Genomic DNA, 13,308 nt, shown 5'->3' with positions numbered 1-13,308 from the left:
ATGACAGAACAAGGAGTAATGGTCTCAAGTTGCAGTGGGGGAGATTTAGGTTGGATATTAGGAAAAACTTTTTCACAAGGAGGGCGGTGAAACACTGGAATGCATTACCTAGGGAGGTGGTGAAATCTCCTTCCTTAGAAGTTTTTAAGGTCAGGCTTGACAAAGCCCTGGCTGGGATGATTTAATTGGGTATCCGTCCTGCTTTGAGCTGGGGGTTGGACTAGATGACCTCCTGAGGTCCCTTCCAACCCTGATATTCTATGATATTTGGGAATGGTAATTAATAGTGAGTGTTAGTTACTGAATATTAATGAGAATGATTCCTATCAGTGCAGCCTGGTGCATAATAACCAGTGGTGATCAGTGCTGACCAGGGTTGGGGAATCCGGCATGGGGGATCCCAGCAGCAGGAGGCAACTCCAGCCAGGCCTGCTTTGCTCTCAGAGCCGGCCGGGCAATCCTCTATTTCCTTTCCCCCGCCACCGGTTTGCCCGTGCGTTCCAGAGTCTCCAGGAGACAGCACGCGCAGCGCCGCGTCCTTTGGTCCCTACGGCAACCCCAGGCCAGCGTTCTATTTCCATGGCAACTCCGGTCCCTTGGCGTCCCGGTTTCCACAGCAACCACTGCCGGAGCCTGCAGCTTTTGCTCAGCTCCAGGGAGACAGAGCCGCGAATCCCGATCAGCGACCAGCGGGGGCACCGGGCCTTGAACCCCCCGCCGCGATCCCCACCCTCCGAGCCTGTGACACCCTCCATCCCACTATTCTCAGGCTTGTGGCCCCTTGGACCCCAGACCTGTGACACCCTGTATCCACCGGGCCTGAGACCCCACTACCACCGGCAACTGCTAGCCATGCCCTCTGTGTTGCATTAGGAGTTGCTGTACAGAGGTTAGAAAGCCCAGCATGCGTTTGAGTTAGACTCCGGCTTTGAGCGATGAGTGAGTGGGCTGACAAGAAGCCAGGACTGAGGCTGGAGGCTGCGATCCAGGTCAGTATGTGGCTCCCCGACCTCTACTCTCACCCCCCACCCCCATTGCAGAGACCAGTGTGGGGAGGAAAGGGTTAAAGCAAGACCATTCCACCCCCTCCCCCAAGATCAGAGCTAGGCAGGGGGCAAAAGAGTTAAATCTATCTTATTCCCTCCCCCTCTTCTCTCCCCAACTGCAAAGACTGGGCTGGGGAGGAGAGTTAAATCAACCTCATATCCCAAAGTGCTGCAAAGATTAGGAGTGGGGTGAAAAGTTAAATTAATTCTCCTCCCTCCCCACCTCCCAGCTGTTGCTCTCAGCTGAGCTGTGATTGAAAGCATAGCACTCCTTTGCCAAAAGAGACAGGCTGTGAGGACACTCTCGGAGTAGCACAGCAAACATTTATCAATTTAGGACAGCAGAAAATAAAATGAATTTAATGTCAATAACAAGAACCCTGTGCTGGACTGGAGTGGGGAGTATTGGTGGTGAGAGGGCTGGGGGGGGGAGGGGTGGAACAACATAATGCTGTGGCTCTACTGCATGATTTGGGCATCCCTTCCACCTAACTTTGGTTTAAGGTGCCACATGAGGCCTTGTGTGGGCCCCTGGGGCCCTCAGCAGGAATGGGAGCCAAGAGAAGGTTTGACTTTCCCCAGCTGAAGAGATGGAGACCTACCAATTCTCACTTACCTAGAGGGTGAACCTCATTTTGTGCTCATTTTGAGGCCATTTTAAAAGCTTGTTCCCCTTACAAAGGAGGATTTCCTGTGAGTTTCAGTGAGTGTCGCTCAGTCTGATCTGAAATATCCCTCCTCCCACTTGCTGTAGATTGGCAGATGGGCACTCCCAACAGTCATTTGGCAAAATTTGCCTGCATGGGCATAGGTAGGGAGAAGAGTCTAAGCCACAGCAGCTCCTCAGACAGCTAAGAGCTCAGGACTGTCTTCCCCTGCAACCCTCCAGCTGTGGCCAGTAGACCTACAGGTCAGACCCCTTGTCATGTTTAGTGTTGTCTGTTGTATAGATGCTGCTGTTACTAGTACCACCTACATTGACCTGCACATGTTCAAGTTCTGATTTGCTCAGATGGGTTGTGGGTCATGTTAAATGGTTTTGGCTGCAAATACAGGGCCTGGTGTTACATCAAGTGCGTTTGGCTTGACAGCAGATGCTGGGATGGTAGTGCTTAGCAGCCCGGGTGCCAAAATGGACAATGGCATTGCTCACCTACATGAGGCAGAGACCCCTTTATGGTTGTGAAATTTTATTCTGAGTTGATCTTCTGTCTGTGGTGTAAGCTAAATAAATGCAGATGCTTATCTGATAATCCATGCATGTCTCTGGTGCTGCACTGAGACTTCGCTTACATGCCCTTGTGAGCTCTTTGAATGCTTTCTGCCTAAATGTTTAGATTATAGCATGCAGAGTGCGGCTATGTCTACACTACACACCTTTTAGTGACACAGTTGTGCCGCTAAAGCTGTGCCACTAAAAGGGGTGCAGTGTAGCTGCTGTTTGTCGGCGGGAGAGAGCTGTCCCGCCGACAAAAAACTTCTACCCCCGAATGAGCAGCAGTAGCTTTGTCCGCAGGAGAGCGCTCCCGTTGACAAAGCGCTAATCATACTCACACTTTTCATCAGCAAAACTTTTGACATTCAGAGGGAGGTATTTTTTCACACTTCTGAAGGACAAAAGTTTTGTTGTTCAGGTTCCAGTGTAGACAAAGCATACAAAATAAAATGTCAGTATAATGGACACCAAGATTTATGTCGAAATAACTGAAAGCTGCAGAACTGGGGAGGTGGGTGTTTTTTAGAGCTGTCATCACATCCAAGGGCCACTAGAGAGCAGCAAGATCTCAGGAGGAGGAAAAGAAAAGATGCTCGGGAGGCAACAGGATTCAAGAGGAGCTGGGAGCACCCGCTGAGGTTTAGGCTCTAAGGGTGGGCAGGGCAGTGATGTGCTGGAGGGGCTAAAATTCTGAAGGGACGGTTGGGCTGATTTCTCCGCTTGTCTTGGGGCTCACACTCTTGGCTGGATGCTGCTAATCTGTTCCTGCCAGGGAGAGCTGATCACTGGGATGCATCACAAAATTTTGCAGATCAATCCAGGGCCAGGTTGTTCCCAGCAGCTGATTTAAAACTGAATAAATATGGTTAAAAATGAAACAATTGTGTGAGGCTTTTATGACCACCGGCACTGCCAGCCTGAACCTGCATTTTAAGAGACAAGCTGCAATGTCTTTGAAAGCCTAGAACCAATCTAAGAGGCTTTGAAATAGAAGCCCCAATATCTGCACCAAGAGATGAAGAAGAATCTTGTTCTTGTGTTGCTGGCTGTGGCCCTGGCTGCTAATACGTGTGCTGACTCAGGCTGTTGTGCCTGCCTAGAGTCCCGCTGAAGTCCGTGGGAACCCATGCTAGCAAGGGGTTCATATTAGCAGATAGATTTTCAGGATTAAGGTTGTGCTGCCCCCTAAGAATGTAACACTCCCTTGACACAAGTGTCACTGTCCTTAGGCAAAAAGAAAAGGAGTACTTGTGGCACCTTAGAGACTAACCAATTTATTTGAGCATGAGCTTTCGTGAGCTACAGCTCACTTCATCAGATGCATATTGTGGAAACTGCAGCAGACTTTATATATACACAGAGAATATGAAACAAAACCTCCTCCCACCCCACTGTCCTGCTGGTAATAGCTTATCTAAAGTGATCATTAGGTGGGCCATTTCCAGCACAAATCCAGGTTTTCTCACCCTCCACCCCCCCACACAAACTCACTCTCCTGCTGGTAATAGCTCATCCAAACTGACCACTCTTCAAGTTTAAATCCAAGTTAAAGCAGAACATCTGGGGGGGGGGGGTGTTAGGAAAAAACAAGAGGAAACAGGCTACCTTGCATAATGACTTAGCCACTCCCAGTCTCTATTTAAGCCTAAATTAATAGTATCCAATTTGCAAATGAATTCCAATTCAGCAGTTTCTCGCTGGAGTCTGGATTTGAAGTTTTTTTTGTTTTAAGATAGTGACCTTCATGTCTGTGATTGCATGACCAGAGAGATTGAAGTGTTCTCCGACTGGTTTATGAATGTTATAATTCTTGACATCTGATTTGTGTCCATTTATTCTTTTACGTAGAGACTGTCCAGTTTGACCAATGTACATGGCAGAGGGGCATTGCTGGCACATGATGGCATATATCACATTGGTGGATGTGCAGGTGAACGAGCCTCTGATAGTGTGGCTGATGTTATTAGGCCCTGTGATGGTGTCCCCTGAATAGATATGTGGGCACAATTGGCAACGGGCTTTGTTGCAAGGATAAGTTCCTGGGTTAGTGGTTCTGTTGTGTGGTATGTGGTTGTTGGTGAGTATTTGCTTCAGGTTGCAGGGCTGTCTGTAGGCAAGGACTGGCCTGTCTCCCAAGATTTGTGAGAGTGTTGGGTCATCCTTTAGGATAGGTTGTAGATCCTTAATAATGCGTTGGAGGGGTTTTAGTTGGGGGCTGAAGGTGACGGCTAGTGGCGTTCTGTTATTTTCTTTGTTAGGCCTGTCCTGTAGTAGGTAACTTCTGGGAACTCTTCTGGCTCTATCAATCTGTTTCTTTACTTCTGCAGGTGGGTATTGTAGTTGTAAGAAAGCTTGACAGAGATCTTGTAGGTGTTTGTCTCTGTCTGAGGGGTTGGAGCAAATGCGGTTGTATCGCAGAGCTTGGCTGTAGACGATGGATCGTGTGGTCAGGGTGAAAGCTGGAGGCATGCAGGTAGGAATAGCGGTCAGTAGGTTTCCGGTATAGGGTGGTGTTTATGTGACCATTGTTTATTAGCACTGTAGTGTCCAGGAAGTGGATCTCTTGTGTGGACTGGACCAGGCTGAGGTTGGTGGTGGGATGGAAATTGTTGAAATCATGGTGGAATTCCTCAAGGGCTTCTTTTCCATGGGTCCAGATGATGAAGATGTCATCAATATAGCGCAAGTAGAGTAGGGGCTTTAGGGGACGAGAGCTGAGGAAGCGTTGTTCTAAATCAGCCATAAAAATGTTGGCATACTGTGGGGCCATGCGGGTACCCATAGCAGTGCCGCTGATCTGAAGGTATACATTGTCCCCAAATGTGAAATAGTTATGGGTAAGGACAAAGTCACAAAGTTCAGCCACCAGGTTAGCCGTGACATTATCGGGGATAGTGTTCTTGACGGCTTGTAGTCCATCTTTGTGTGGAATGTTGGTGTAGAGGGCTTCTACATCCATAGTGGCCAGGATGGTGTTATCAGGAAGATCACCGATGGATTGAAGTTTCCTCTGTTTCCTCTTGTTTTTTCCTAACCCCCCCCCCCCCCAGATGTTCTGGTTTAACTTGGATTTAAACTTGAAGAGTGGTCAGTTTGGATGAGCTATTACCAGCAGGAGAGTGAGTTTGTGTGTGTATGGGGGTGGGGGGGATGTGAGAGAACCTGGATTTGTGCAGGAAATAGCCCAACTTGATTGTCATGCACATTGTGTAAAGAGTTGTCACTTTGGATGGGCTATCACCAGCAGGAGAGTGAATTTGTGTGGGGGGGTGGAGGGTGAGAACCTGGATTTGTGCTGGAAATGGCCCACCTAATGATCACTTTAGATAAGCTATTACCAGCAGGACAGTGGGGTGGGAGGAGGTTTTGTTTCATATTCTCTGTGTATATATAAAGTCTGCTGCAGTTTCCACGATATGCATCTGATGAAGTGAGCTGTAGCTCACGAAAGCTCATGCTCAAATAAATTGGTTAGTCTCTAAGGTGCCACAAGTACTCCTTTTCTTTTTGCGAATACAGACTAACACGGCTGTTACTCTGAAACCTGTCCTTAGGCAGTTTCATCTCATTCCAATGGATTGCTCTGTCCCCTACTCAGTGTCAGCTCTGTCACCCTGTTGTTTTCACATGGTTATCAGTGGTTTGATTCTGTCACCGGTTGTCAATAGCACAGCAATGCCCCACTTTGTATCCAAGGGTGCTAAAGGAGTTGGCAGATGTGATTGCAGAGCCATTGACCATTATCTTTGAAAACTCACGGTGATTGGGGGAGGTCCCGGAAGACTGGAAAAAGGCTAATGTTTTGCATACCTTTAAAAAAGGGAAGAAGGAGGATCTGGGGAACTGCAGGCCAGTCAGCCTCACTTCAGTCCCTGGAAAAAACATGGAGCAGGTCCTCAAGGAATCAATTCTGAAGAACTTCAAGGAGAGGAAAGTGATCAGGTATAGTCAGCATGGATTCACCAAGGGCAAGTCATGCCTGACTAACCTAATTGTCTTCTATGATGAGATAACTGGCTCCGTGGATGAGGAGAAAGCAGTGGATGTATTATTCCTTGACTTTAGCAAAGCTTTTGACATGGTCTCCCACAGTATTCTTGCCAGCAAGTTAAAGAAGTATGGGCTGGATGAATGCACTATAAGTAGAAAATTGGCTAGATTGTTGGGCTCAACGGGTAGTAATCAATGGCTCCATGTCTAGTTGGCCGCTGATATCAAGCAGAGTGCCCCAAGGGTTGGTCTTGGGGCCGGTTTTGTTCAATATCTTCATTAATGATCTGGAGGATGGCGTGGACTGCACCCTCAGCAAGTTTGTAGACAACACTAAACTGGGAGGAGTGGTAGATATGCTGGAGGGTAGGGATAGGATACAGAGGGACCTAGACAAATTAGAGGATTGGGCCAAAATAAATCTGATGAGATTCAACAAGGATAAGTGCAGAGTCCTGCACTTAGGACGGAAGAATCCCGTGTACTGCTACAAACTAGGGACTGAGTGGCTAGGCAGCAGTTCTGCAGAAACGGACCAAGGGGTTATGGTGGATGAGAAGATGGATATGAGTGAACAGTGTGTCCTTGTTGCCAAGAAGGCTAATGGCATTTTGGGCTGTATAAGTAGGGGCATTGCCAGCAGATTGAGGGATGTGATCGTTCCCCTCTATTCGGCATTGGTGAGGCCTCATCTGGAGTACTGTGTCCAGTTTTGGGCCCCACACTACAAGAAGGATGTGGAAAAATTGGAAAGAGTCCAGCGAAGGGCATCAAAAATGATTAGGGGGTTGGAGCACATGATTTATGAGAAGAGACTGAGGGAACTGGGATTATTTAGTCTGCAGAAGAGAAGAATGGGGGGGGGGGGATTTGATAGCTGCTTTCAACTACCTGAAAGGGGGTTCCTAAGGATAGATCTAGGCTGTTCTCAGTGGTACCAGATGACAGAACAAGGAGTAATGGTCTCAAGTTGCAGTGAGGGAGGTTTAGGTTGGATATTAGGAAAAACTTTTTCACTATGAGGGTGGTGAAGCACTGGAATGGGTTACCTAGGGAGGTTTTTAAGGTCAGGCTTGACAAAGCCCTGGCTGGGATGATTTAGTTGGGGATTGGCCCTGCTTTGAGCAGGGGGTTGGACTAGATGAGCTCCTGAGGTCCCTTCCAACCCTAATATTCTGTGATTCTATGACTCACACTGCTTGCTGCTTGTAAGACCTCTTTAGAGCTCTGAAACTCACTAGGATCACCAAAGGAACATGCAGGAGTCCTGCAAAAGACTAAACCATGGGTAACATTTCACTCAAAGCCTGATCTTTATATTGTCTTTTTCCTGAATCTCCTGAGGATCTTTGTGTTTTAGGCAGATGGGTCTTTTTAACAGTGGGGGGGGAATTTAGGTCTCTTTGGACTCTGAGGCAGTCAATTCTCGGATCTCAGTTCACCCCCCTGGAGTAAATCTGGCCCATAGAGAAGGGAGTGACTTGGCCTGTCAGCTGAAGCTGGGAATTTGAAAGCCTGGGTAAAGAGATGAATCTCTATCGAAAAGTGGCCAAAGTTCAAGTTAAGACAAATTCCTGCTGGGAGTAAATTCCTGGGCTCACTACTGAGAAGTCCCTGCCTCTGAAACCCAGCACTTTGACCCCTGGATGCTTAGATCCTGCATCCTGGATGAGCATAGGTTGGACAGCACATAGGAGATGGAGAGTCAGTCTTTTAGGGGCCCCAGCCATTTAGAGCCTTGGAGCTGGTGGCCAGCCCTTAGACTTTCATTTGGGAGTCTCCCTGGAAGGCTCGGTCAGGCCAAAACAATGGAGCCAATCAAGCTGCCTGCCTCAATCAAAAGGAGAAGGGCTGCATTGTACCTGAAGCCGACTTTCTGGGGGGCTTTGGTGGGTGAAGCCAGGCTAAGCCCATTGCAGTAGCCAAGCCTAGAGGTAAAGAACTCATGGATAGCTGAGAGGAGGAGCAAAAAGAAAAGGAGTACTTGTGGCACCTTAGAGACTAACCAATTTATTTGAGACTTAGTTAGTCTCTAAGGTGCCACTAGTCCTCCTTTTCTTTTTGCGAATACAGACTAACACGGCTGCTACTCTGAAACCTGAGAGGAGGAGGTATCATCCCTGCAGGCTGAGGCAGTTTGTGGTCATGCTTAACCCTTTACAACCTCCTAGAAGAGGAAGTAGGATCCAGTTCTATAAGCTGCTAAGTGCTGAGCAACCTCAGCTGGCAGTGAGATCAGTCTCCTAGAAGGTGCTCAGCTCCTGGCAGGATGGGGCCGAGCAATCTGATGAGGTTCAATAAGGATAAGTGCAGGGTCCTGCACTTAGGACAGAAGAACCCAATGCACAGCTACAGACTAGGGAATGAATGGCTAGGCAGCAGTTCTGCGGAAAAGGACCTAGGGGTGACAGTGGACGAGAAGCTGGATATGAGTCAGCAGTGTGCCCTTGTTGCCAAGAAGGCCAATGGCATTTTGGGATGTATAAGTAGGGGCATAGTGAGCAGATCGAGGGACGTGATCGTCCCCCTCTATTTGACATTGGTGAGGCCTCATCTGGAGTACTGTGACCAGTTTTGGGCCCCACACTACAAGAAGGATGTGGATAAATTGGAGAGAGTCCAGCGAAGGGCAACAAAAATTATTAGGGGTCTGGAACACATGACTTATGAGGAGAGGCTGAGGGAGCTGGGATTGTTTAGTCTGCAGAAGAGAAGAACGAGGGGGGATTTGATAGCTGCTTTCAACTACCTGAGAGGTGGTTCCAGAGAGGATGGTTCTAGACTATTCTCAGTGGTAGAAGAGGACAGGACAAGGAGTAATGGTCTCAAGTTGCAGTGGGGGAGGTTTAGGTTGGATATTAGGAAAAACTTTTTCACTAGAAGGGTGGTGAAACACTGGAATGCGTTACCTAGGGAGGTGGTGGAATCTCCTTCCTTAGAAGTTTTTAAGGTCAGGCTTGACAAAGCCCTGGCTGGGATGATTTAATTGGGGATTGGTCGTGCTTTGAGCAGGGGGTTGGACTAGATGACCTCCTGAGGTCCCTTCCAACCCTGATATTCTATGATTCTATGATTTGCTACCCTGGTTTAGGACACTGATATTTTTCCCTACCACAGCAAGCCCCCTTCATGGAAGTGAGGGTCTCTGTATTCCAGCCTGCTTTAAGCGCACTGGCAATGATGGTTTGCAGATGACCTCACTTGCCCTTGGCCCTGTTGACTGAAAGAAGTGCAGCATCAGCTCTGCACAGGACATGTCCACCATCAGGGCCTCATTTCCTGGCTGTGCAGAGAAGATGGACTTCTCAATCTGCTAGTTTTGTCCCTCTCTCCTTCTGTGATTCACCCTAGCAGGAGGAAAAAGGCAGCGTCAGGACCAGCCAGCACCATTCGGATACTGCACCCAGCGCTGCTCCTGTTCCAGCTGCCCCAGCTGTGTTGAAATTACTGGCACCAATGGGAGTCCCTGTCTCCTTGGGTCCTCCCATTCACTGTACTGCAGCCTCCAGCTGGAACCCATTACCCAGCTAGTGCCAAAGAGTTTGCATCAATTCTGGAGCTAAGAGGTGGCCTGAAAGTTATAAATGACTCAAGCTTTTGTGTGTCTTGCAGTTTCCCTGCTAAGATGTGGCATGTGTGTGTTAAAGGAGAAACCCCAGAGCAGCTAGGAGTAGATGGAGGAGAAATGGGATTGTTGTTAAAGGGACACCATGAGCCTGAAAATCACACGGCTCTATGCACATTTTTTACCTGCTGTTGTTACAGACAATGCCTCGGGACCCCAGAACTGTAGGAGATTAGTGCGGAAAACCCCATATTTCTCTCTCTTTATCCCAGTTTGGTTGCTCTGTGCCTTTGGCAGAGAAATTGCAGAGTCAGTTTAACTGTTTCCCTCGAACAGCCAGTCAGGCCCTGATTCTGCAAACACTGAAGCATGTGCAGAGCGTGCCTCATCTGAGCAGCCTCCTTGACTCCTAGGGGCTATTTCCATGAGTAAAAAGTTAGGCATGTGCTTAAGTGTTTCCAGAACTGAGGCCTTAGTCAGTCTGGTTACCCTCCTGTTGTGTGGGTTCCTAGCTATTAGAACAAGCAGCTGCTGGTGATGAGAGATGAGTAAAGCGCTTGAACTACTCTGGGGGTCTTTGGCCTGATTCCATTTCAGCCTCTAGAGGGTGCAACTGTTAGTTTCATACCCTGCTTTAGCAGAGATTTATATTTGTGGGTGTGGATAGTCAGCTGACCATGAGTCTCAGTGTGAAGCTGTGGCCAAATGGGCTAATGCAATCCTGGGCTGCATAAACAGGAGAATTGCAAGCCAGAATAGAGAGATTATTTTACCTCTATATTTGACAATGGGGTGACTGCTGCTGGAACACTGTGTCCAGTTCTGGAGTCCACAAGTCAAGAAGGACATTGATAAATTAGAGAGGGGTCAGAGAAGAGCCACCAGAAGGATTAGAAAACCTGCCTTGTAGTGATTGAGCTGCAGTCTATCTATTTAGCTTAACAAAGAGACTGTTAAGGGGTGATCACAGCCTATAAGTATCTACATGGGGAACAAATATGTAATAATGGGTCCTTCGGTCTAGCAGACAAAGATATAATGATCCAATGGCTGGAAGCTGAAGCTAGACAAATTCAGACTGGAAATAAGGTGTACGTTTTTAACAGTGACAGTAATTTGCCATTGAACAACTTACCAAGGGTCATGGTGGATTGTCCATCACTGGCAAGTTTTAATTCAAGACTGGATGTTTTTCTAAAAGATCTGATCTAGGAATTATTGTGGGGCAGTTCTCTGGCCTGTGTTGTACAAGAGGTCAGACTAGATTATCACAATGGTCCTTCCTGGCTTTGGAATCTAGGACTAGCTGGCCTTTCCCCGTTGTGGGTTTTTTCCTTTCATTTTGTAGCAATTCTCGAGCACTTCTCAGTCACAGGTTGCTGCTGAATGGGGTGGGAGGACTGGGTCACAGGGAGAATTGGGGATCCCTTTGGATCAGGGCTCAGTTCAACCAGTCTGAGTGAGATAAGTCTGGTGGCCTAAGCTCAGTATCAGCGAGAGAAATGGCCATACCAAGAAACGCCATTGGGCAAACTTTATTCCACAGAGTCCTGGGACTGTGCTGCCCTGAAGGCGCAGAGAGTGGGACGGGGTGTTACCAGTTTGTTACCAGTTTGTTACCAGATTTGCCCTTTACTTTGCGGTATGCTCATTTATTAGGATTACTCTTCAGGTGGGGGGGCGTGTTCTGTAATTCTATCAATGTACTGCTTGTGTCATGTGTATTTTCATATGGATCTCTACTTCTCCCTTATGCAAGTTCCCTCCCAATGGAGTTATCCTGCAGGACCTAGGTTCCCCAGGGCTGGGTTCCTCCAGCCCTAGAACGAGATGAACATGCCTGCGCGCGCACACACACACACACACAGAGCAAGTCTGAGCTGGCTGGGTCAAGTAGCACTTTTAAGCTGTCACCCTTACATGCCCCCGGGCTCAATAGCCTGGGCCAGGCAGCACTTCCAAGCTGCAACCCTTATATGCCACAGGTTTAGCACATCCCTATCCCCACTTTCCCATCACAATTGAACTGGTAGTAACCCACTTGATGAGCAAACCCCACAGTATTTTGGGCGCTATAGGGATCTTTAGCTTAGGTAAAAGAAGCGTTGCTGTAGAGTATATGGGGAAGCTAAAAACACAAAAGGGTAAAGTTCAGAGAGAGAGAGAAGCAACCAGCTTAACCATATAAGTTATTTATTGAATAATAGTGATAACTACACAAGGAGACCCTAAACCAACATAACAGTTACATTATTAAAGGTTAATACCTGAGATAGAAAAGAAAATGGGGAGAGAGAGAGAGAGATCTCACCCACTCAATGCGGCTTGAACTGGTCGGGGTTCCCAGGTGATGGTGGTAGCTCAGGGTCCTGAGTGCTGGAGACAGGCAGAGCCCCCAGCACGATCCGTCAGGAGATGGAGTCCCAGTGGAGCTGATACAGAGTTTGGGTCCATGCATCAGAACACCTACTTGGGCATAGGTAGGGGTTTTTGTAGAGAAACAATAATGGTTCAAGGGAGAACACTAGATTTGTTTATGGGTAAAATGATGACTCAAGGGTTTTCTTTAGGCTCGACAATAGGAGCTGATCACTCTTGGTGGTGGTTTCACCACAGTATTCTTGTCAGCAAGTTAAGGAAGTATGGGCTGGATGAATGCACTATAAGGTGGGTAGAAAGCTGGCTAGATTGTCGGGCTCAACGGGTAGTGATCAATGGCTCCATGTCTAGTTGGCAGCCGGTATCAAGTGGAGTACCCCAAGGGTCGGTCCTGGGGCCAGTTTTGTTCAATATCTTCATAAATGATCTGGAGGATGGTGTGGATTGCACTCTCAGCAAATTTGCGGATGATACTAAACTGGGAGGAGTGGTAGATACGCTGGAGGGGAGGGATAGGATACAGAAGGACCTAAACAAATTGGAGGATTGGGCCAAAAGAAATCTGATGAGGTTCAATAAGGATAAGTGCAGGGTCCTGCACTTAGGACGGAAGAATCCAATGCACAGCTACAGACTAGGGACCGAATGGCTAGGCAGCAGTCCTGCGGAAAAGGACCTAGGGGTGACAGTGGACGAGAAGCTGGATATGAGTCAGCAGTGTGCCCTTGTTGCCAAGAAGGCCAATGGCATTTTGGGATGTATAAGTAGGGGCATAGCGAGCAGATCGAGGGACGTGATCGTTCCCCTCTATTCAACATTGGTGAGGCCCCATCTGGAGTACTGTGTCCAGTTTTGGGCCCCACACTTCAAGAAGGATGTGGATAAATTGGAGAGAGTCCAGCGAAGGGCAACAAAAATGATTAGGGGACTGGAACACATGACTTATGAGGAGAGGCTGAGGGAGCTGGGATTGTTTAGCCTGCAGAAGAGAAGAATGAGGGGGGATTTGATAGCTGCTTTCAACTACCTGAAAGGGGGTTCCAAAGAGGATGGCTCTAGACTGTTCTCAATGGTAGCAGATGACAGAACGAGGAGTAATGGTCTCAAGTTGC

At 48.0% G+C, this 13,308-nt stretch overlaps 1 protein-coding gene across 1 annotated transcript in view; it reads left to right on the top strand.

Moving 5' to 3' along the window:
- The first annotated feature begins 674 nt into the window (after positions 1-674).
- CROCC2 (ciliary rootlet coiled-coil, rootletin family member 2) overlaps positions 675-13,308 on the top strand; it is a 218,213-nt gene continuing 205,579 nt past the window's right edge. The window contains exon 1 of the mRNA XM_084638245.1: positions 675-989. Within this exon, the coding sequence (XP_084494371.1) occupies positions 936-989 (54 nt within the window). The 5' untranslated portion in view covers positions 675-935. The remainder of the gene's footprint in view (positions 990-13,308) is intronic.

Source organism: Lepidochelys olivacea (assembly GCF_965140295.1).
Source record: "Lepidochelys olivacea isolate rLepOli2 genome assembly, chromosome: 9".
In the NCBI taxonomy this organism is placed as follows: Eukaryota; Metazoa; Chordata; order Testudines; family Cheloniidae; genus Lepidochelys; species Lepidochelys olivacea.
The sequence above is the reverse complement of the archived record's forward strand: the minus strand, read 5'-3'. Positions and strand labels throughout refer to the sequence as shown.